This window comes from Callorhinus ursinus, unplaced genomic scaffold (assembly GCF_003265705.2).
Source record: "Callorhinus ursinus isolate GAN/ISIS: 27379988/994484 unplaced genomic scaffold, GSC_fseal_2.0 scaffold21, whole genome shotgun sequence".
Classification (NCBI taxonomy): Eukaryota; Metazoa; Chordata; class Mammalia; order Carnivora; family Otariidae; genus Callorhinus; species Callorhinus ursinus.
Genome location: NW_027397083.1, coordinates 20,639,303 through 20,663,949, shown reverse-complemented (window position 1 = coordinate 20,663,949; position 24,647 = coordinate 20,639,303). Strand labels below are relative to the sequence as shown.

The following is a 24,647-nucleotide window of genomic DNA, read 5'->3' as shown; positions in this document are numbered from 1 at the left end:
CATAAAAGAGCAACTAGCATGATGAAAGGTTTTTGTGTGTGTGGAGAATAGCAGAAGAAACAAGAGTCGTATGGTTTAGAGAAAAGAAAACTTGAGGAGCATAATAGCTATAATAGTTATGATGTTTGCCACTGTAAGAAAAAAAAAGCACTTCTAACTGGCTTTAATAATGAACATAATTTATGGGCTCATATAACTCAAAAGTTCTGAGACAAGTTGGATTTTAGGTGAGGCTCAATCTAGTGGCCTAGTTAATCTTTCTATTTTGCTTTCTACAGTTTTGACCAAAACTGGCTGCCACTCTCTCCCTTCTTGGGTCAGGATATCTGCTGGCAACAATTAGGGCTATGTGCTTCCTTCATGTCAAGTGTGAGTCTGAAAAACCTTTTTCCTCCTATATAGCTCATTGAAAGAAAGAGTAATTTTCTTTTTCCAGATCCCTAGGAAATCTCTCTTGTGTCTCATTGGGTAGAATTGTGACACATGCCAATCTCTGAACAAATTACAGGGGCCATAAGGATGGTGTGTGCAAATTTGCATGGCTAATCACAAATCTGTGTCTTGAGCTGAGATATTATGTTCATCAGGATTCTCAGGAGAAACAGAACCAGCAGGAGATACACACACACACACACACACACACACACACACACACACACACACTCGTATATTACATATTGATATATATTATATATAAAATATATATTTAAATATATAAATGATGTGTGTATGTATGTATATCTCCTGCTGGTTCTGTTTCTCCTGAGAATCCTGACGGATATAATATATAATATATAAAGGGATTTATTTTAAGGAATTTGCTCATACAATAGTGGGACTGGCAAGTCTGAAGTAGATAGGACAGGCCATCAGGCTAGAAATTCTCTGACAGGAGCTGATATTGAAGTCTTGAGGCTGAATTTCTTCTTCCTCTGGGAAACCTCAGTTTTTGCTCTTGGAAAGCCTTTCACCTCATTGGATGAGGTACACCTACATTACTAAAGGTAATGTCCTCACTTAAAGTGAACCGATTATTAACTACATTTACAAAGCAACACCTCGATTAGTGTTTGATTAAATAACTAGGTAATGTAGCCTTGCCAAGTTGGCATATAAACCACTATAGATATAATCATTCTCGCCCAAAATACATGGCTGAAATTTTGAGGTCCTGCTGGAACAGAGATTGGCCAACTAAGAGGCAGCCAACAAATATCCCTTACAATGACTAATAGTATATGAAAGGCTTCCATGGTTGTAGGTTTTCAGTTGTTTTACATAGACTAATATCAAGGGGAAAAAATATAGAAATGGTGAGGAAACAGTTATCAACTAAAAAATAATTAGCAAAAAACAGTAATGAGTTCTGATTATTGGGAAATGTTCAAACATGAGCTAGATGGTTGTCATGTAAGGCCTTAAAATTAAAGCCCAATATTATGTGTTCTTGACATCTGGGGAAAATTGGGAGACCTTCCAGTGGCCCAACCACAAGTTCTCCTCCCCACTGTGCTCTCACAGATAAGGTTCCTGAACCAAAGGACCCTTATTATCAAAGGAATAAGTAAAAATATCTGCTTATCTCCGAGTAGCAGGTTTCAGTTCTCTGCCCATGGAATTACTCAGACAAGCCAATCACATTCTCTCATGGGAACCAAGGGTGACCGGCTCTTTGGATACTTAAAACCTGCTTATTATAGCCTCTGCTTGCCCACTCTGTTCCTGAGTGCCACCCACATGTAGCCATGCATGGTACATGCTGCCCTCCTCCCCTGGGCTGTAAGGATGTGTGATTAATAAACTTGTCAATTTCATCTGTCCAGTGGCCAGGTTCTGTGTTTCAACCATTTCCATAATTCTAGAATGGGCATCCCTCCCTCACCGATGAGGAGAATGCGAGGTGGTTAAAACAGTGACTCTCCCCCTACCCCACCCCACCCAGCAGTGATGGTGGAGATGGAAAAGATTCAAACATCAGTTAAATAATTGGAATTAGTGATTTGTGAGTTGCTTTCCAATCCCAGTATTCTATTATTTGTGTTCCCAGTGTTAGTATTAGCATTCATTGTGTATTTACAAATACAGATATAACAATTTATCTTTCTACTATTAGCATCCATCAGGTTGTTTCACAAATTATTCATTTATATATTTCTTCCTCAGTTCAAAGCTTTGAAAAGCCATGCTTTATTCATCTTTATATACCTTCAATTAACATGTCTGATATATAGCAGATAGCCAATGAAATTTTGGTGAGTGAATCTGAAAATCAAGTTTCTCCATCAGAATTTGGGGAAAAATTACCAATGAGCAATGAAGTTCTCCTTAAACATAACATCATAAATATGAATTCCCCAACACTGTTGAAATCCAAACTTACCCTATCCACCTGTAGATGGAGGGAATAAGGTCTTGGGAGAGTTGCCAATTTTTTCTCTTGTCAGTCCCCATTCAAAATGCATACCAGTTGCCCTAAGGCTTCTGAAGAACCCTGCAGGCAGCATCTCACTTTGTGTAGGAAGGAGAATTAGTATAGCTGCAAGGTGATCCCAATTTCTTGCCTGTCTATTGATTTTGAATGCTCCATTCACTTTAAAATCCCTGCTGAAAGCTAAAACATTGTTTCTGCAAGTAGGTATTTATTTTAAGAATAGTTTCATGCTTCATACTTCAGGTGTGCAGCTGCACAGCACCCCTATCCTACATTATGGGAAAAATATAGAACAATCTAAAGTGTTTGGTTTGAAGATGTTTGACATACCTTTTTTCTGTGATCTCTGCTTTATTATTTATTGTACTTAAATTGGCTTACTCATTAAATTTATTTTTTATTAACATACAGTACTATATAAGTTTAAGGTGTATAGTGTAATGATTTGACTTACAAATATTGTGAAATGATTACCACAATAATTTAGTTAACATCCATCATCTCATATAAATATAAAAAAAGAAAAAATATGTCTTTCCTTGAGATGAGAACTCTTAGGATTTACTCTCTTAAGAGCTACTTATATATCATACAGCAGTGTCAACTGTAGTTGTCATGTTGTATATTACATATTACATCCCTAGTACTTATTTAACTTATTTATCTGGACATTTGTACCTTCTGACCACCTTCATCCAATTCTCTTTTCCCCATCTCCTACCTCTGGTAACCACAAATCTGATCTCTCTCTCTCACTCTTTTTTTTTTTTTAATGAATTTGGCTTTCTCTCTCTCTTTTTAAGATTTCACATATGACATCATATGTCTTTCTCTCTCTGACTTATTTCACTTAGGATAATGCCCTCAAGGTCCATCCAGACTATCACAAATGACAAGATTTCCTTCTTTTTTAAGGCTGGATAATATTCCATTTGTGTGTGTGTGTGTGTGTGTGTGTGTGTGTGTGTGTGTGTGTGTGTACACAACTTCTTTATTCATCTGTTGAGGGACACTTAAGTTGTTTCCATGTTCTGGCTATTATAAATAATGCTTTTATGAACATGGGGTGCAGATACCTCTTCAACAGAATGTTTTCATTTCCTCTAGATATATTTCCAGAAGTGGAATTGCTGGATCATTTGTTCTATTTTTAATTTTTTGAGGAAGCTCTATACTGTTTTCCATAGTAGTTGTACAAATTTACATCCCCACCAACAGTGCACAGTTCCCCTTTCTCCACATCCTCACCAGCATTTGTTATCTCTAAATTTATTCTTTTGATAAATGATATATGCTTCTTTTCCTGACCCATAGATTTAAGATTTTTCTTTTTTTGAAAAGAGTTTATTTTGTGCAAATGAATAAGAGATTTTTTTTTAAAGAACTATGAATGACCTGGTCTGACAAAGGAATTTTGCAAATTCGTGAACTTACTGTATACCTTCACGGAATATATAATAAACTGTTTATTAGCAAAAATAAAATTATATTAATTCACCTTTGGTGTTGAAACCAGGGGTGTAAAGTTTCCATTTTCATATGTCTTTATATAGTACCAAGCATGTGATTGGTCCTTACTAAATACATATTGGTTAAATAAGCTAATAATAGTCTGTGCTTCCTTCCGTTGATCATAGACCATAAGAATTTAATATAACAAAGTCTTTTCTCCATCTCCTGGGTTTATTCACAGTAAACAGATCCGAGCTATGCTAGGCCAGTTCAGCCAGGCAGAAGCCTTATTAATGAAAGCTGGAGTGCAGCCAGGGACTTTGGATGGAGTTCTTTTGGATCTTGGGTGTTCCTCCATGCAACTTGATGCTCCTGAAAGAGGTTTTTCCCTCCGGAAGGACGGCCCCTTGGACATGAGAATGGATGGTGGCAGGTGAGTATGGATAAAGCATTTCTCCTCACAAGAAATCAATTTTGCGAAAACACTCTGGATTTAATTTCCTTTTAAGACTGCAGAATTCCCATCACACACCCACACCTAACACTATCCATACATAATAAATCAGTTTTGTTTGCTACTCATTATAGACTTTAGTGTTTCTCTAGATTTGAAATTCTAAAAGAAAAATCATTGCTATCTTTACACAAAATAGTGAAGAGGATAACTTTCATATTATCTTTTTTACAGATACAATATGAGCCTTTAGACTACAAACAGTATTGATAAATGTGATACTGAAACAATGGATCCATTTCTATCCAGGCCCAACTATGCCTATTGTGAGATGTAAAAGGAATTATATTTCATGCATATTCTTTTGAATACTGCATAAAATGCAAGATTCTGGAGGTCAGCAATTGTATGTTTTGTCCTGCTCTTGTACAGTCACTTTGGTTTAACCTTCTCCAGAGAAATTACAGTTTATGGTACTGTATCAACATAGTACTATGTATAGGACAGCTTTACACCTCCTCCTCTTCATTCCTCACCACTCTGGAAAGTTTGTTCTCCATTATTCAAGGAAGTACATGTAACACAAAGAGGATCACATTCTAGTAAAGTGTGGGATAAGTTCTTTTAAACCTAAATTAATTTTTAAAGCTTAGATTAGCACTTGTCTCTATGCCTAACACTGGCTCAGGGATGGAATAGCCTCTACGTACAAAGCTTAACAGTGTTTTTCTTCCTCATGCCCCACCACCACCGCCAAATTATGTATCACAGCCCTCACCTTTGGGAAGCTTACCTTCTAAGAGGAATATTAGATTTTCTTATTTCTAAATAAGCAAACCATTCTGTTACTGTTACTAATCTGCAGTTCTAACCTACACAAACATTTCTACTGAGACAAATAGATTTTCCAAAATGTCTTCCAATCTATTAGAAGGACCTGTATATAAGAAATTTAATGTCCTGTTTAAGTCAGCAAATTAATATTGAGTTGACTTTGACTTCTTTCCCATAAAATGCTTTGTTCAATGGTAATTATTCACATATAGCCTTTTCCCCATGTTTTGATATGACCTGGTAACTTGGATTGTGACCCATACTTGTTGGAACCTTTTTGTTCTGAATCTTACACCTTCTTTTGCACAAATTGGCATTCATAGGATGAAGAATGTGATTATAAAAGAAAATAATGAAAATCCCTTAAAAAGCAGTGACTAATAGTAAAGGTCAAATATCTTTTCATGTTTGGAGATTGAGGTTGTTGTGTAGAGGTAATAAAATGTCAAGCAAATATCTGCTGTTCCTATGTCTTGTTAAAGGAGGATGCCTTCTGAAATACAATGAACAAAGTTTCTAATTAATGGTAGTAAATCCCCATATTGTTAATATAAAGACTTTTCAGCAAATTGTAGTCTGTAAATCAGGGTTCTTGAAGTTTTCCCCTAAGAACCTGAAAATAAAATTGCCCTTGAGCATTAAACTCTAAGTCAATACATAATGGATGAGATTAGAGTTGAGCAAATATATCTTAAAAAGCAGGGTGGCTTCCAGGTAGATCGCATAGACTGTATAACCCAATCAGTGCAAGTATATCCAATACTTGATCCAAGTGGTGTTACGGGGCGAGGGAGTCCAAGCCAAAAAATAGGGCCAGTCAGATCCTGGAGGCTAATATATCTCTGCGATGAAGGTAGATGCAAGAGGCTTTCCTAACCTGTTGCCATTTAACACTGGACTCGTATAGCATAGTTTAGTCTGTGCTATCTGGTTTCAGCAACAGGTCTCAGATTACAAAAGGTTCTCATGTAGCAAAAAGAAACACAGCTTCAAGGACTCGCGGGTCTAATTCTGTTGTCAGTTGTATTCTTCACTGGAGGTTAATCAGTTGTCACTTGTGTTAATATTTTCTTTCTGTCTTTAGTGCAGTTATTTTAAATCAGTGATTTTTGGAGAACCGACAAGATCTCTCACCTGTTAATTTGGGGGCGGGGGGCAGATTTTGTATCTTGACTTCACTGTGAATGCCTATTCTGAAGTCTCCTAGCAGCCTGTCGGCTTTTCAGTGTTGCCCCTTTTGTAAATGGAAACTTCTACATTGCTATTCAGTGTTAACATGAGGGTAAAATAAAATTATGCCCATTATCCACTGAACTATATTTGAGCAAAATGCTGTTTAATGGTCTTACTTAAAAGTAGAAAGGTATTATAAGAAACTGCTAAGTACATCCATACTAATCTTAGAGTTGTCCTGGTAGAGCTGGACTATATCCTGTGGGTCTGAATTTACTATCATTAATAAGGTTCATTTCGATGCTCAGTGGTTTGGACAGTTGAATACACAGCTACATAAGATCTAGTAGGATGTTGTCCATTAGGCTAAGGATGATGGGCAAATCTAGGAATGGGCAAGATCTGGAACACAGACATTCATTGAGCTTCTGTATGCCAGACATTCTATCTATTTTACAATTGCATGTACTCTTAATTCTTCTAACAATTCTATAAGGAAAGCATTGTTATTTCATTTTACAGGTTAGAAATTGGGGCTTCAGTAGGTTAAAAAGCTTACACAATATGAATAGCAAGTCTGGGATTCTAACCTAGGTTGATCTGACTCTAAAGACCAAATCTTTATCCTTAAAGCTATTATTGAAGGAACAAAGGCTATTGAGATGGAAACAGGGCTACCTTATAGGATGTTCATTAGTCTGGGGGTACCATGGCAGCCAAAAAATAAAATGAGTCAGATCTGGAAAGCAAGGTTTCATTCTCTCTGTCTCTCTTTCATACACATACGTGTGTGCGTGCACACACACACACACACACACACACACACGGAGTAAGACAGAGAGAGAGAGGGAGAGGTCATGGCAAAATAGGGCAAAAGCCAAAGACAACAAAATTTTCTCCTGGAGGCACTAGGCATGTTAACAAGGTGCAGTAGAGTATTTTTTAAGAAGGGATTCAGGTGTTTCTTCACAGCCCCACTGTGGTGTAGTATTTAGGTCTTAAAGCTACCATATCCTTATTACTTAAAGTCCTCACAGTGTGATACCGATGATCAGTCCAACACATTAACTACAGGAGTAGTAACTGTACTGTTAACAAAGCTATCTTACTAATAAGTAAGGTCTCGGTTGGTTCATCACTTAGAATTCCTTCACACATTTCCCTAAAAGGTAAACTGAAATGAATGGTCTGACAGAGTGAATGCTATTTCCTACTACTGTGATCTATTCTATTTGGCTAGAGGTTGTTTTTCCTTTGTCTCCTGCACCTGAAATTACCATCTGAGGCTTGTTTAGTACTGTTTCTTGATTACTAAGTTTTACCCCATGGTGACTTTAGTCATGGGTTTATAAACCAATATCATTAAACACTGGAAATAACATACATTATTACCATTAAGTTGTTCAATTTTTTTGTGAGGGAAATGGACTGGGAGTATCTTCTTGTATAGACTTTCCAAGTTCAATTTGTGCTCCCAGAAAAGTACTCAGTTACTTTATAATCTCAGAATTAAGTTCCTGAGACATAGGCTCCTTTAAATATCTGTCCATATCTTGTATCTTCTTATAGTGAAAAACAAAATCAGGCAGTAATTTAAATTTCGAACAAGCTAAGTCCAAACATTTTCCATTATTTTAGTTTAGGGGAAATCTGCATTAGTAATAATAACTTCTTTGTGAATTAAAGGTTAGTAAAATATTTTAATTTCGTGCTGCCCTTGACCTTGATGAATGTCACACACAATCCACTATTGCTATTATGATGGGTATTTGAAATGGAAAATCTATTTCATTCGTTTAAGATTTCAGTCTCTGACTTTAAAAAACCTCAGACGCTCTCTTAGACTGTGTGTGTATACCTGACTTCAGTACTCTGAAATTTCACCTCTTGTCAATGAAAACTGACGTCAGCAAACTAATTGGCTCTTCTTGTGCGTAGGTACCCTGACATGCCCACCGCAGCTGATGTTGTGAACGCTTTAGATCAACAGGCACTTGCATCCATCCTGAGAACATACGGGGAGGAGAAGCATGCCAAGAAAATCGCTTCAGCAATCGTTCAGGCACGCAGCCTTTACCCCATCTCCAGAACCCAGCAGCTTGCCAGCATCGTTGCAGGTACCCTCATTAATTCTGAACAGTGTCTGAGAGAAAAAAGAAAAAAAATATATATATATGTGTGTGTGTATATATATATATATATTAATCCCCCAAACTCCCAGAGGGATTCATTTGTGCTTAAAATCATGCAGGATAGAATCTTGCGTATCCTTCTCTCCATACCAGCTTTCTTTTGGTTTTGCAAACTTCTCCCATCCAACACCTCTCCCCCACACAATTTAAGAAAATAATACTGTAGTTGCTGATTAGTTGAACAATAGATTGTTTTTTGGGGTTTTTTGTTTTTTGTTTTTTTTGTGAGAGGTAATTTATCATTTGTGCCTACCAAGGTGAAACATGGAATGACAAGAGCAGAAGAATTTCTTGATCTATCACAGTGGTTGATAAGCATTCTGTATAAGATCTGACATTACCTCTCTTAGTTTCACATTTCTGCATTTTAATATTTTGGGCAAAAGGAGAATTGCATTGCCCAACTGCTAAAATAAAATCCAGTGACTCATACATCTATTCTAAACAACCAGCTAACAAAGGGTATGTGATGTATAGGTTACTCCACTTTGTGAATGCTAACTAAATCAGCCTGAGGGGCTTATTGAAATATTTCATCTTTTGTGCTGTTTGCCACCATAAACCTCTTGAACTTAAGTCTAGCTAGGAGGCGCTTTATTATAGCCTTTCTGTTTGAAGCCAAAGTTGTTTCACAGCTGTGTTCCATGATGAAAGTTTTTCAAGGCAAAAATACAACTCCTGCAGTTATTTAACAGAATTCCAGTGTTAAATTCTTCATCTTATTGGGCCATCTGAAACTCTACATCATTTTTATTTACCAAATGTATTAGGATTTCTTTTCACTGGCTCCTGTTAAGTTACTTAAGTAGCTAAGGAAGTAGTGAAAATGAATAATTGTGTAGCTTATAAAAAGAACCTAATATTAGTTGCCTCTGTCTTAATATTATGTATAGTTTAAGGAATAAAACTTGATTATAAATTCATTCAGATGAAGATTTAGAGATCATATAGCAGTTGTTTTATGACATAATTTAATAAAACTCTATTTTACTTAGGATAATAAAATATAGAGTTGGCCAAGTCTTTAAATTTTTTAAGCTTTATACACACCTCAAGGCCTTTCCAACTTACTACTGAGATTCCTGTAGTCAAGTAAGAGCAAAATTCTTGTAGGTTATATGATCATAAAATATTGCATGGTATTTTTTCCCAAAAAGAGTTTGTATTAGCAGACTGCATTAATTCGCCCTCTGTCTTGTGTCCCTTTCTTTCTCCTCTGTACTCACTAACCATTACTACCTTATCTTACCCTTTCTGTCATTCTTTAGCTGTATATGTTGTTGTCTGGTTCCCATATTTTTATACATGAGAAAATTCAGAATTTTCTAGTGCTGAAAGTGAGGATCAGGGCTAAGGGCATCCTAGAAGATCATCCAGTCAAAAAACCTCATCTGATAACTGAAGAAACTGAGTCTCAGGGAGGGTCAGTGGTTTCCTCCAATGTGGACAGCCTAGTTAATGGCAAAGTCAGTACTAATCTAGAATTTGGAAGCTCATGAATTTGAGGCATAACTGGGAATTTGCCTTTAAGATATTGAGTTAACTTTTTTGTCTCAGGGTCCTAATCTGCAAACTTGGGGTAATAACTCTGTGGCATTACACAGAAATTATATCAAGATGTAGAATAGGAACAATTTCAGTATTTTCAGAAAGATTATGATGTGAAAAACATATTAGGCCTAAGAGAAATGATACCATAAAAATGAGAATATTCATATATGTGTAGAATTAAATAAATGCCATTAAAAGATTGAGTTCCCCATAATGAGTCCTTTTTTATGGCTCAAATCAGCCCATAATAATACAAATTTACTGATGATATAATTCTGTGGAAAAGGGAAAAACAGAAAAAAATAGGTTTGCATTTTGTGCTCTTTTATTCAAAAACCATTTTGGGAGAGGCTGCTATATACCAGGCATTATACTGAGTACTAACAGTAGAAGGGGGGAGCAGATCAGAGCCTCTATTCACAAAGTTTACTGACTGGTAAGTGGCTGAATAAAAACATAGTATAGTAAACATGGTTCTTCTAGTTATAGTGGAAATCCCCTTATTTACCATAGTCTGAAATTATGATTATGTGGGTAATAGAAGAAGTTGGTACATGTGGAGAATTATAGAACCTATACATATTTATATATATGGAGATGCTTGGGTCCTAATTGCAGTTCTGCAAAGTCCATTCTTACATAAACCACAACCATGGTGTATCTTCTACAAGCTCCGATTTTATTTTTATTAAAGTAAAGTTAGAGTTTAAAGGTACTTACAAAGCAATCTGAACATATTTTCTAGATTTTTATAATTTTTCAATCTTTCATAATTACCTCATGTACATCTAATTTGATTGCATTTTTTACATGACTTACCTTTTTCGAGAGTCTCCAAAGTCTCTACATTAGTTTTCATGAGAACAGCAGATGTCTTTCATTTTGCATTCATATTTCACCAGTTTATGTAATATTTGATTAAATTAATTAATGGCAAATGTAAGTGCTCTGGGCTATAAGGGAATAGCTCTTTCGGGGGGAGCAGGACTGTATAGGAATGCTCAGAGTAAAATACTACCCTGAGACACTTGAACAGAGAAAGGGATTAATTTGTCAGTTCTCTTAAATAGAAGTCTCTTAAGAGCTACTCATGAGGAAATATGGAAAGCAATGGAGGGCCCATTACGGTTCCTGTATTAGTTTCCTGGCGCTGCAGTAATAAAGTACCACACATTTGGTGGCTTAAAATAACAGAAATTTATTCTGTCACAGTTCTGGAGGCTAGAAGTCCAAAGTCAAGTTACCAGCAGGGCTCTAGAGGAGAATGCCTCCTTGACCATTCCTAGTGTCTGGCAGTTGCCAGCAATCCTCGGTGTTCCTTGGATTATATATGTATCACTAAGTCTCTGTCTCCACTATCATGTGGGATTCTCCCTGAACATGTTTTTGTGTCCAAATTTTCCTTTTATTATAAGGACATCAGTTGTATTGGATTTAGGGCCCAACCTAATAGAATATGTCCTCAACTTGAATGATATCTGCAAAGACCCTATTTCCAAATAAAGTTATGTTCACAGATTTCTGGTAAACACAAACTTTGGGGGACACTATTCAACCTGGGACAGTTCCTAAGCAATATCTTTATTTAAGAAACATGTATTTTGGCAGGCTATAACATGCTATGACTATATTCGGACATCTTTTCTGGTTCTAATAAAATCATACTAAGTATGTCCAAAATTATCAAGCACTCTGGGAAATATGCCACATAGTAAAGCCCACATATTGATGGAAATATAAATCACTTCCTTTACTTTCAAAAAGCTAATAATCCATTAGGACAAGGAAGACCATGACACTTGTAATCACAATATACTTAGTGGAATTATCTAATAATTCAAGTGATTAAGTTGTAATTTGTAAAACCTAAAGCCTGGTGCCTTTTGCTAGTACAAGTAACTACAGTTCCAGTATTCTTCCATATCATGTGAGCACCAAAAGACAGGTTTGAAGCTGCAGTTTGGAACAGGACACTTACAACTACCATGAATTACTTTGTGAATTAGCAAATTAGTGATTTATCATTCCAAAAACAACCTGTGGGACTTCACTATTCATATACACTATTTAGAACTGCTAGCCAGAAATTTTAATATTAATATCCAACACATGTTAGTGTTCTCTCCAAAAATAATTCATAAATAACAAATCACATTTTCTTAAGCCTAGTTTATGTTCTAATACAGTTAGAACTAAAAAGTTAGATTTATGAACTCTAAGACTTGAAAATGACCTGAGGAACTAATTTAATGTAGAACCAAACTCTTCATCACCTCTAATAAATGGTTATCTTGCTTTAGCCTTGTCATCTCCATCTGTCTTACTCCCCTTGTATTTCTGTGAAGAGGAACACATTTCAGTCTGAAATTGCTAGTTCCATAAATAGAGACCTGAAGTCTTTAGAAAGGATGAATTCCTTAGAATAAAATCCAAATTCCTTTACATGGTTTGCAAAGCTTTTCATGGACCAGCTCTTACCTGTCTTTTCGTTTTCATCTTTCTTGCTCTCCATAGTAATCTCTGTCCTGACCATATTAAAGTTCTTACAGTCTCGTCTTTCCAGCACACCATAGTCGCTCTCACTTACAGGCCTTGTGTATTATTAACATTAACACTAAAGTGCCCAACCCCTATCCTTTCCTATCGCTAGTGCCTGCTCATCCTTTTGAGCATAGCTGAAGTGTCACTTCCTCCAGGAGGTTTTTTTCTAGCTCCACACAGATTAGCTGAGATGCTCTCCTCCATGCTCCTGTAGCACTGCATTTCCCTGTCATAGCATTTCCACTATTCTAGTGCTTGCTTCCCATTTAACTTCTCCCCTAGATCTGTACTGTCTAGTACAGTTGCCAGTAGCCACATGTGTCTATGGAATTCTTGAAATGTGGCTGCTCCTAATTGAAAGATCATTCATGTAAAATATACACCTTAATTTGAAAAAAGAATTTAGTGTATCTCAAAAATGTATATGTTCATCCTGTGTTGAAATGGTCATATTTTAGAAATTATTGGGTTGTATACAATATTAAAATTAACTATACCTGTTTCTTTTTACTTTTTTAAGGTGGCTATAGAAAATTTTAAGTAATATAAAACTTTATTTTATAAAGTTGGTATTCAGAGAAATAACATCAGTGGAACTAAAAAATTGGTGTTCAGTCTTGGAGGTCATAAACAGTGATTCCCTCCATACCATTATGCTCTAATAACACTAACACTAAAGTACTCAAGTAAATTAGGAAAAGCACATTGCCTTCCCAGTACTTTCCTTTATTCATCTTTAGGCTGAAATGATATTTTTCCTCCCTTATTCTTTAGAGATGCTGTGAAAAAAAAAGAAAACTAATAAAATATTTTTATTAATTAAGAATTTTTAATGGGAAACGATACATATAAAAATCCAGCTCTCCAGGAAAAAGAAGATTTATGTACTTAATTTTGTAAAAAAATAATGGCTGTGATCTAGATTTTACAGAATTAATGTATATTTGAATTATGTAGTCTTAAAAATATAGTCATTGGTTCTAGACATGCCTCTGAATATTTTCTCAAAAGGCTGTCCATGTTTTATTCCCTATTCCATTGCTCTTTCCATTCTGTGGATCCATCAAGGGAAATTTAATTATTAAATTAAATTTAGTTTAATGAAGAGATTTTACTTCAAGTCCCGTTTCTGCAGCTTGCTTTCTATGTAAACTCAAACAGTTCTAGGCCTTATCTTTCTCATCTTGAAATGGAAATGAATTGTATTTATGAAAATGATCATTTGTTACTTTGTTCATAACCCTACTATGTTTTGCTTAAATTAATATTGAAATTCACTCACAGTTTTCAAGTTCATGCCAGAATCAAAGTATGCCAATCACTTTTCAGATCATTGAAATTTAGATGCAAATTCACAAAAATAGATAATCAATGCATCGATAATCAAGAAGTGGCAGACAGCTTACAATATCAATTTTTGAATGTGTACAAAGAGGGGGATAAGCTTCTTACATATGTTTGGTTCTTGTTGATTAAATATATAGACTTATTATTCCCTGACTGAAACTTTTATGTAACCTTTATTCTGACTCATGAACTGGGTACATGGCCAGAGCTTAATGAATGCTTGTTGAACAAATAAATCAATAAAAAGATGTGTACATTCCCAGCCAAAGTAAAATGAAAATCCAGGGGAAAAAAAAGTGTAAGTTGTTAGGTATTACTGAGAATCAATTGTACTCTGCCCTTCACACTGAAGAAGGGGGAGACCCAAGAATCAAAGTATTCAGTATAAATTAAAACAGCTTGAGGAATAAATTGAGACTCTCCAGGACATGGATCAAAAATTCTCAAGTTCTTTGTCTGGTTCTGCTATTTATTTGCTCTGTGAACTTGAGTAAGTCACTTATCCTCTCTGATTCTTATTTCCTCATCTGGAGAAAAAGAATAACTAATTCTTGCTATGACCAATAAATGAAATGGTATATAAGAAAGTTCTCTGTGAATTTTAAAGTACAAATACAACCATAAGCATTTTCTTTTTCTCTCTCTCCAGACCTGGGGTGATCCGGGGAGCAAACAGGTACACTAGTCAGAACCATGACTGTGGTTTTATACCAGCAAATACCTATCCACAGCCAAATAGTGGGATCTGTGATAGGCTGATTGCTTCATTCCAAGATGTTCTTCCCTTAGGGATTATGTGACTTTTAGAAAAAAAGAAGAATCTTTTGCTGCATTGGTACATATAAAGTATATCTTTCCACAGTAAGCAATAATAGCTTACACCTCAGCTTGTATCTGAAATCATCTTTTTCCAGCGAAGTTTTGTTAATCTGGAGAGAAACATTCAAAGTACAAAATAAATAAAGTACAGCATTCGTTAAGAAATAGTCATTGCCATCAAATTTTAGCAGAACTGTTTCTGATGAAGTTAATCAGATTAGTTTGCCATCCCTTTATTGTTTTAATAACCTATGTGTTGTTTCCTCCATTTTCCCCAAAAAGCACTCTGTATACTAACATTGCCATGATTAAGAAATAAATGAAGATGTCAGAGAGTTTGATTGTCACTCTGGTGGAAAATGGTATGGTCAAACCTACAGTCAAATTTGGATGGCTTGCCAGTGAGTCATAGTTGTCATTGTCACCGCCTATGATAATGCACTTATTCTGTCATTTAAATCTCTTGAGTTCAATCTGTTATACACTGTGTACATTAGTATGGTAACTTCATGCCAACTAAATTATCAAATGACATTTCATAAGTAAACTTATTTCTTATTTTAATAAGTAATCTTTCCAAGAGACATTCTGTACAAGAAGCCCAACTCAGAAGAGAATGAAATGTGAAAAAGAAAGAAAGAAAGAAAGCTGAAAATCTTTTCCTTCTAAAAAAATCTGGCAATTCTCTGAAGTAACAAGTGGGGAGCCAGGATTGATCTAATCCCAAGTAACTGTGGCCCAAGCCTAATTTAATGATGATGATGATGATGATAACAATAAATGCTAGCTAACACTTACTGAGCAAAAATGAGACACTATCCTAAATTATTATTATTATTATTATTATTATTTAAGATTTTGTTTATTTGACAGAGAGAGACATAGTGAGAGAGGGAACACAAGCAGGGGGAGCTGGAGAGGGAGAAGCAGGCTTCCCGCCGAGCAGGGAGCCTGATGTGGGGCTTGATCCCAGGACCCTGGGATCATGACCTGAGCCGAAGGCAGATGCTTAACAGCTGAGCCACCCAGGCGCCCCTATCCTAAATTATTTTTATGTATTAACTCAATCCTCACCAATAATCCGTAAGGTGGGTACTGTTTTTATCCCTATTTACACATGAGTAAACTGAAGCACGGAGAATCTAAGTAACTTGTCTCTTGTCAAGTGGAGCTGGAATTAGAAGCTAATAATCTTACTCTAGACCCTGTGCTCTTACTTAGGACACTACCCTAGATCATTTTCTTATGATTAAGGTACAGTATGAACTGTTGCTGGAGAATGCTGACAGCTCAGTCTTCCAGGATCTCACATACTCATATGGCAGACAGTCATAAAAGCAGCTCACTCTGTCACCCTGTGATAAATGAACAAAAAGGCATGAAAACCCATGCCTTTTCAATGTGGCGAGAGGGTTTGAGTTATTGTGCAGAGGGGTTAGGTAGAAGTTACAGAAAGGAGACCTTTGAGTTGAGTCTTTTAGGAGAAGTGATTGCTATTTATAGAAAAGTCCCTTGCACCCAGTAGATACTCATTAACTGCAAAAGTGAAAAACAAATGAATAAATAAATGAAGAAGCAGGTCGGATTTCAGAGGGCTGAGGGGAGTAGAAGACTGGCAAATTCAGGGTCCAATCCCAGGACCCAGCAGAATTCTAAATCCCTGGAATTCCTTCCCATTATCTTGGTTGGTATCCACTATCCTAATTGTGACCTTGAGTTGGGTCAGGTTTTTAGAAAATAGTTCGGCATAATCACATTCTCTAAGTGTTACTGATTATGGCTGAATTTCAGACTGCTTCTATGGAACAAGAGAAGGGAAATACTTCATTGCTCCATTTCTTATTATTTTATATTTTGTGTACTTGTACAAGTGAAAATTAAAGTGATCTGCTGGCATTGTATGTTCTGCACATAGCCGTTTTTACATTGGTATTAATTTTGTAAAGGTGTGTATAAACAGCCTGTCCATCCTGTCCTTCTCTTTATTGATTAAAAAAGAAGAAGAAAGATTATTTGTTCCTGAACTAGTTATTCAGAAGTCTTAAGAATTTGGTGCTCGATATTTACAAGAGCTTTCAATTTAAGAATTAAGATCAGGCAGTCTTCTATATTAATTGTGCTACCATCTTGATTTTGAGGTTGACATGTATCAGATCTCGTCTACCTGGGAGGTATAATAACATGTCTTTACTTCACCATTAAAGTGCTGAGAGGATCCATGGTGTTCCGTGCTTTTCCTAAAAGGAGGTTTCAGACATCAGCCATTATATTTCTATGTTGGGAACATTTTTTTGAAGACAAGCATCTGCTTTCATTTTCAAAGTTTAAGTGTTTAAATCATCCCAAAAGAATGTCAAAGAGAACCCCAAATGTTAATAGGTTGATAAAGATCAAAGATTATATATTTCTAGGGCTAGGAGGGGGAATAGTGAATGAAAGAGTAGTTTTGACGTCCAAGCTTTAATCATAACTGAAAACTAACAAAAATACTTCCAAATTCTTTTCTCTTATATCTTTTGCTTTGTGCCAAAGTTGAGAAATTTTGGACTATCTGGAAAAGATATTCCTAGGAATTTAAAAATAAAAGGAGTCTATATTAATTTTTCATATCTTTTATATATGTAACTTTTTTGTGTCTTTCCCCATCTTTTTATTTTTGTCAAGGATATAGCAGTTTTGCCATTTCCCAAACATTGTAATTTATTTTACCCATGTATTCTTTATGGAACTATATATTACTTCACATATTTTTAATTACTTGGAATCTCTTCTACCATATTATAAATTGGAGAACATTTATTCTCCCCTTATATTTGCAGATAGCACACAGTAAGCAATAGGAAATACTTGCTGACTTCCTACATTCTCATAATGCATAATTATTCATTTAATGGCTTTATCAGCTGGACTACTAACTCTTTGAGAGTAAAGATTAGATATGTCTTTTTCATTGTTAAATCCTCAAGACCTGATACAGTGTTTGGCTTATAATAGATATTTAGTTACTATTTCTTGAATGAATAAATCAATGTCCATTTCTTTGTAGTTCTTGTGATGTTTAGAAAGTGGATGAGGCCAGAGAGAGCTAATAAACAAAGTCTTAAAACCAACTAGTGTCTTCAGCAATAGGCACTTTTTATTGTTAGGTAGACTCAGACCTATAATAATAAGAGAAACTGTCATTATTTTCTTGACATTGTAATGTCTTTCCTGTTCTCTAAAGGGTAAATCAGGTTCAATATGTCATACAATACTGGGTCAGTCTTCTGTATTTTCAGTTTCCTCATTAGCAAAGCAGGTACTTTGACCTAACATTGAGATAAGATGCATTTCATATATACATTACATATTCATTTAATCATCAAGTATTTATTGTAAGTCCACTTTCTGGTAGGTACTAATGAAGTTGCATAAATGATTAAGACAAAGTTTTCATCTTCTAAGAATTAAAAAAAAAGTGATTTTCCCTATTTAGATAGTAGTCTTCATAGTTAGTGTTTATTTGGATATATCAAATGTTTACTTTTTTTTTTTTCTTAGCATACGCTTCCCACTCCTTTCTGGGATCAGTTTTCTTCTTACCCAAGTATATATTTTGATATTTTCAGTGAAGATCTACGAGTGATACATTATCATAGCTTGTCTAAATATATCTTTATTTTGCCCTCACTTTTGAATGATAATTAGTTGAGTATAGAGTCAACAGCGTTGTGATTATTTTCACTCAGTACTCTGAAGGTAATATTTTATTGTCTCTTGACATTTATTATAGTTGATGGAAAGTCTAATTGTCATTATTTTATGGTTGGTCTTTTTCTTTCTCTGCTACCTTTAAAAATTTTCCTGTCATTGATGTTTAATTGTGATGTGCTTGGTTGTGATTTTGTTTTTATTGGTCATTAATGAAACAGAATCAACTTCTTTAATATTTCTCCATTTCTGGAAATATCAGACATATCTTTCCATATTTATTTCTTCTACTTTCTTGACTCCTGGGCAGCAGTTATTACTCACCATGTCTCTCATATTTCCTGTGTCTTTGTCTCCCTGTGTTACAGTCTAGGTAAAATCCTTCCCTGGTTTGCTAAGGCTCTCTTAAAGGGATAGCTAATCTGCTGTTTAACCTATTTGTTGAATTTTTAAAGTAGGAACTAATTGTTCCTACAAGTTCTATTTTTAAAAAATACTGTTGTTCTTATTCTCTCATTATAATCTCTATCAATTATTTTAAATCTTAATTTATTTTAAATATAGTAAATACATGTAGTTATTTCATATTTGTGCTCATTTGTTGTGTTATCTCCAGTTCTTCCTATTTATTTCATCTGCTGATTTTATACACACACACACACACACACACACACACACACACAAACACATATATGCATAAATGTATATGGTGTGAACATATCTTCAGTGGGTTTTACATACACATCTAACCCCTTTAGGAATGCTGCACTTTGTTTATTTGTTGTGGTTTAATGCTTGCTTCTTCCTTTTTTCCACCTGACCATCTGTCTGCTATGCGAAAAGTAAGTTAGGCTATTGAGGTTGTAGAAATCAAAGACACATTTAGGCAGACTTAAGTAATAAAAGGTTATTATAAGCTATATGTGATAATAAGAAGGAATTATTATAAAGCTAGTCATGTTAATAAGAAAGACAGTTATCTGAGCTGCACAGTGAGGGGTGAAAGACTAGAAGACAACTCAAATGGTTGTTCAGGATACTACACAATTTTGCAACTAAACTATCATGTTGCAGCCTCAACAGGAAACATCTTTGTCTCTCTGTTCTAGTAAATTATCATTATTTCGGTTTGGCTATTCTCTTTGTCTAGTGTCTATGACTAACTTTTTTTCTAGGATTACTAGTTTCTGCTTACTCAGATCTTTTCTTTCTTGTTTTCACTTTCTCATGGCTTCTACTTATATAATCTTTTACTGTGTGCTTTAGTTTCTGCTTCTTTTGCCAGTTGTTTCTCTTTCTCCCTCTTTTCTCATCAGTCCATCTTTCTTTCTCTTTGCCTGGGAGTCAAGTTCCCTAAAATGAAGGATTTAATTTGTGCCATAGTTATCTTTAGCTTTTCCTTGTTTGGCGGAGTTTTACACTAGTTCCATTTAAAATGGCTGCCATTGGATTTACATGGTAATAGCACAGTGACCAAAGCTTAAAGACCTACTTAGTACAGTTCCAATCATGTAATAGATTTTTCCTCAGAATTGTAATTATTGAAATAATGCTTTAAAGAAGGAGCTTTCTTGAAATTGGCTATGACTAGTGGGGAGTTTTTTTTTTCCCCTTTAAAATAATGCATCTACCTATGTAAACAAAATGAGCCATGTAATTCGTGTCTTTTTCAGTAATGTTTTGTTGAAAAAATTGTTGTATGACTATTGTATAACAATTCTTCTAATATGCTACTAGAACATGATAAAATTTATGGTTTCCCCAAATCTCCAGTGGTAATCAAACCACTCTACTGTCCAAGGCTAATGCTCTTATTTTGAGATTCTCTCTTCCTACCCTGTCCCCCACCCACCCCACCAAATATAAGGCTTACACTGAAACGTCTTCTCTCTAGAATGTCACTTTTAGTGGGTCATCTGGTAAATAGACAGACATGGCCCTGGCTCAGACCACATTTCAAAGGTCTACTCCCACATTTCCAGTGGTCTGCAGGGCATCTCCCTGAATTTCTTGTCAACACCCCAATCTCAAAATGTATAATGTGGCAAATTCATAATTTTCTCCACAAAACCATCTTCACTTCCTGGGTTTGTTGTGCATATGGTAACACCTAGATACCATTCAATTGCTTTCAGTTTGCTGGCTGACCATGCAAATCTGGCTTCTGACTCACACCACCACAAGTGACTAATAAGACTCCTTTTCACTATTCTTGGTTCCCAGCTAACTTGATTTCTTACACATTCTATACTTACCTGAGTATGACTAGCTCTAGTCCTGACCAGCTTCCACTTTATCTCTTATCATGCAGTTCCCAATTCTATTACTCTTTTATCTTTACTAACACAGGTATCTTTCGCTTTGCATCTTTAACTCTTCCCATGGAATGCCGTGTTGCCTATTTTCTTGGAAATCTTGCAGCACCATTTCCTCTACCCTCCCCAAGGTCCAGATTTTTATCACCACTCCTTGGCCAAGTCCAGTCTCCCTAAGTCTTAATTCCTACTCTGCTACTAATTGTTGCACTTTTTCTCTCTGGTCCCAATTTTATTTTCTTTTAAAAGGAAGGTATATTAAACCATCCAGTCTCTAATGTTTTATGAAATTATGACAGGCATTTTCCTAGTCTCTGGCATGGAAACTTCAGAGATAGCTTTGAATCGTTTTCTGACATCCCTCCTCCCACCCCCACAGTTCTCCATTGATCAGTTATTAAATTCTACCCTGATTGTAGCTTTTGATTCAGTTCTTTTTTCCATATCTACCACCACCACTCTTTTATTTCTTGTTTAGACTGTTATAGTAGAGGTTTACCTCCTTTCACTCTCTCCCCTTAAATCCATTTGTTAAATGTATTTAGGAGTGTCTGCCCAGCCCACACTCTCTTCCCTTAGAATTGCCCAGAACCCTACCAATTCCTGGTACCTGATAAAGAAAGAGGTTGGATCTAGGCAGCTATGTTTATACCAGGTCACCCTAGAAGCAGCTGATTAAGTCATATAAAATAGATACTTCTCTCAAAAATGTGAGCCACAAAACCCAGAAACTATAATTATATGGTATTAGGAATGTAGAATTGACATCAGATTTGCCTTTCTGTCAATCCAGAGCAAGGTGAAAGTTATAGTTAAGAGAACTGGGAACCAAGAGTAGAGTGAAGGAAATAAATTCACAGAAAGAACAGTTGTCCAGAAAATGGAGGAGATGTTCACATACACACACACACACACACACGCACACGCACACACACACAAATGCACACAAATGCACACACAAACACAGGTGTGGAATGAGCGCTTGTCTGATAACTTTCCAATTTCCTTAAAGTCTAATGGTATTTCTTATAGTTGGTTATTTGTGATCCCTACATTTCCTTTATTTTTTTTATCTTAAGTTAATTTTGAGTGGGCTTTGTTCCATTCCTTAACATCCAACCCACCCCCTAAGACATCACAATTTTACTAGTCATGTAATTTACTTGTTCAAAAACTTTCATTGGCTCTCCATTGCTGATGCATTTGATCCCAGCCTCCTAAGTTTGATGTATTTGGGTCCATTCTCTGGCCTGAGAATGTTTTCATTCATTGTTTTCACCATTCTCTTTCATCATCCTCCTATACTCTTACCTAATTTTTCTCTCCTTTTTTCCCCAAACATGACTTGTACTTTCCTTGCTTATGTCTTTGATCGTGCTGTATCCTCTACCTGGAAAAACAACAACAAGAAATAAGCAAAACAAAACATCTCCACTGGTTGGAGACATTTCCACTCTTAAGGAGTGGATAACTTTTCATGATTGCTTCCCTGATCTCCTTGAGTAGGGTATAGTCTTTGATTTAAACTATCATAGTATTGGGTGCCTGGGTGGCTCAGTTGGTTGAGCGACTGCCTTCGGCTCAGGTCATGATCCTGGAGTCCCAGGATCGCGTCTCACATCAGTCTCCCAGCTCAGCAGGGAGTCTGCTTCTCCCTCTGATCCTCTTCCCTCTCGTGCTTTCTATCTCTCATTCTCTCTCTCTCAAATAAATAAATAAATAAAATCTTTAAAAAAAAATAAACTATCGTAGTATTTTGGGGCGCCTGGGTGGCTCAGTTAGTTAAGTGACTGCCTTCAGCTCGGGTCATGATCCTGGAGTCCTGGGATCGAGTCCCACATCAGGCTCCCTGCCCAGCGGGGAGTCTGCTTCTCCCTCTGACCCTACCTCCTCTTGGGCTCTTTCTCTTTCACTCTCTCTCTCTCAAATAAATAATAAAATAAAATCTTTAAAAAAAAAACTATAGTCGTATTTTGTCCATATTTTATCTTCCTCATGGCAGTGTGGTAGAGCAGGAAGAATATAGGCTTTCGAGTAAGACAGAACTACATTCAAATCCTGGTTTTGCTACTTAAGTAGTATGATTTTGGCAAGTTATTTAATCTTTATGTACCTCAGTGGGATAAAAAAACAGTAAGCAAATAATCATTCAAATGAATAGAGAAGGGGCGCCTGGGTGGCCCAGATGGTTAAGCGTCTGCCTTCGGCTCAGGTCATGATCCCAGGGTCATGGGATTGAGCCCCACATCAGGCTCACGGCTCAGCGAGGAGCCTGCTTCTCCCCCTGCCTCTCTCCCTACTCATGCTTTCTCTCTCTGTATCTCTGTGTCTCAAATGAATAATAAAATCTTAAAAAAAATGAATAGAGAATTATAAATTGTGTAAATGTTAAGGAAAAAAGTACAGGGTAAATGAGACAGTATAGTAGTGGGATATAGCCTAGTTAGGGGTTTAAGAGAGGCCTCCCTACAAAAGTGGCCTTTAAACAAACACTTGGAAGAGTAAGTAGCCAAGGGACAAGTCTAAGAAGAGAATTTTCAATACAGAGAAACTAAGCATAAACAAAAGTACTGGAGCCCTTCTGTATCTTATTTCATCACTCATATTTTCTCTTCTCTTAAATATTACTTTACTCTGTCTCATTTTTTTATTTTTTTATTATTTTATTATTTATTTTATTATTTATTATTTCATGTTTCATGTTACGATTTGTGCTGTTAGTAAGCTTACTTACTCATTGCTCTATTTCTATTATGTGACATTTTATAGCATAATCTTGATAATTGCTAGCATCAGTCTTATGTATCTATTAAGCAGTGCCACTTTGGTAGTTGACTAACCTTTTCTTCTAAAACATTGAAATATGAATAAACCAGGGCAAGCACTGCTCTTTTAGTTCTAACATCTCTTGATTGTTTCCTTTGGATGACTTTACTTTTTCTACTTCCCTTATCTTTCAGTAAATTTTTTAAAGAGATAGATAGATAGATAGATAGATAGATAGATAGATAGATAGATATGGGTATATATGTCTTATAAAAATTTATGTATATTGGGGCACCTGAGTGGCTCAGTCAGTTAAGCATCTGTCTTCAGCTTAGATCATGAGCCCAAAGTCCTGGGATTGAGCCCCGCTTCGGGCTCCCTGCTCAGCGGGGAGCCTGCTTCTCCCTCTTCCTCTGCCTGCCACTCCCCCTGCTTGTGCTCTCTCTCTGTCAAATAAATAAAATCTTTTAAAAAAATTTATATTATATATATGTATATATCCCTGTTATATGTTCATAAAAAGAAGTCTAAGCTCTAGTAGGGTATTGGACATCTAAACAAGTAATTCTAAAATGAAGCAGAATATTTTGCCACTCCCTTTATCTTTTCTTTTAACCACCCGCCTTTCCCATTGACTTTATTATGACATAGTCTCCCTTTTATCTTCCTCCTACCTCTCTGATTGTACTTTTTTAGTACTAATTCCTCTTCCTATGCTTGTGCCTTAGTGTTGTTATTTACTGGGGGCTCAGTCCTTCATTCTTTTCTTACAGTACATATCATGCTGGGCATCTACATCCATTTCCCCAGATCTGACATCATCTGTATTCCCATCTTCAGCTCAAATCTTTCTACTGAATTCTAGGCCAATATTCGCCTGACTTTCTGAACATATCAATCTATTTATCCTACAAGCATATAAAGTTCAGTGTTCCAAATCTTACCTTGCTTACCTCTTTTTCTTCCAATGCCCCTAACCACGTTTACCCAAACACACAAATCAAAACCTTCAAGTCAACCTTGAGTTGAAGTGAAAAGGTTTATCACTGGAACTTTTTAATTCTGCCTCCTAAATGTCTCTT

General features: G+C 35.9%; 1 protein-coding gene across 4 annotated transcripts in view; it reads left to right on the top strand.

The window, feature by feature from the left end:
• Positions 1–24,647, top strand: part of METTL15 (methyltransferase 15, mitochondrial 12S rRNA N4-cytidine) — a 203,686-nt gene that overhangs the window by 154,889 nt on the left and 24,150 nt on the right. For 3 of the 4 annotated variants that reach the window (XM_073904830.1, XM_025879238.2, XM_025879237.2), the window contains exons 4-5: positions 4,125–4,316; positions 8,283–8,461. In XM_073904830.1, the coding sequence (XP_073760931.1) occupies positions 4,125–4,316; positions 8,283–8,461 (371 nt within the window). The remainder of the gene's footprint in view (positions 1–4,124; positions 4,317–8,282; positions 8,462–24,647) is intronic. The other variant, XM_073904831.1, reaches the window with a different exon arrangement.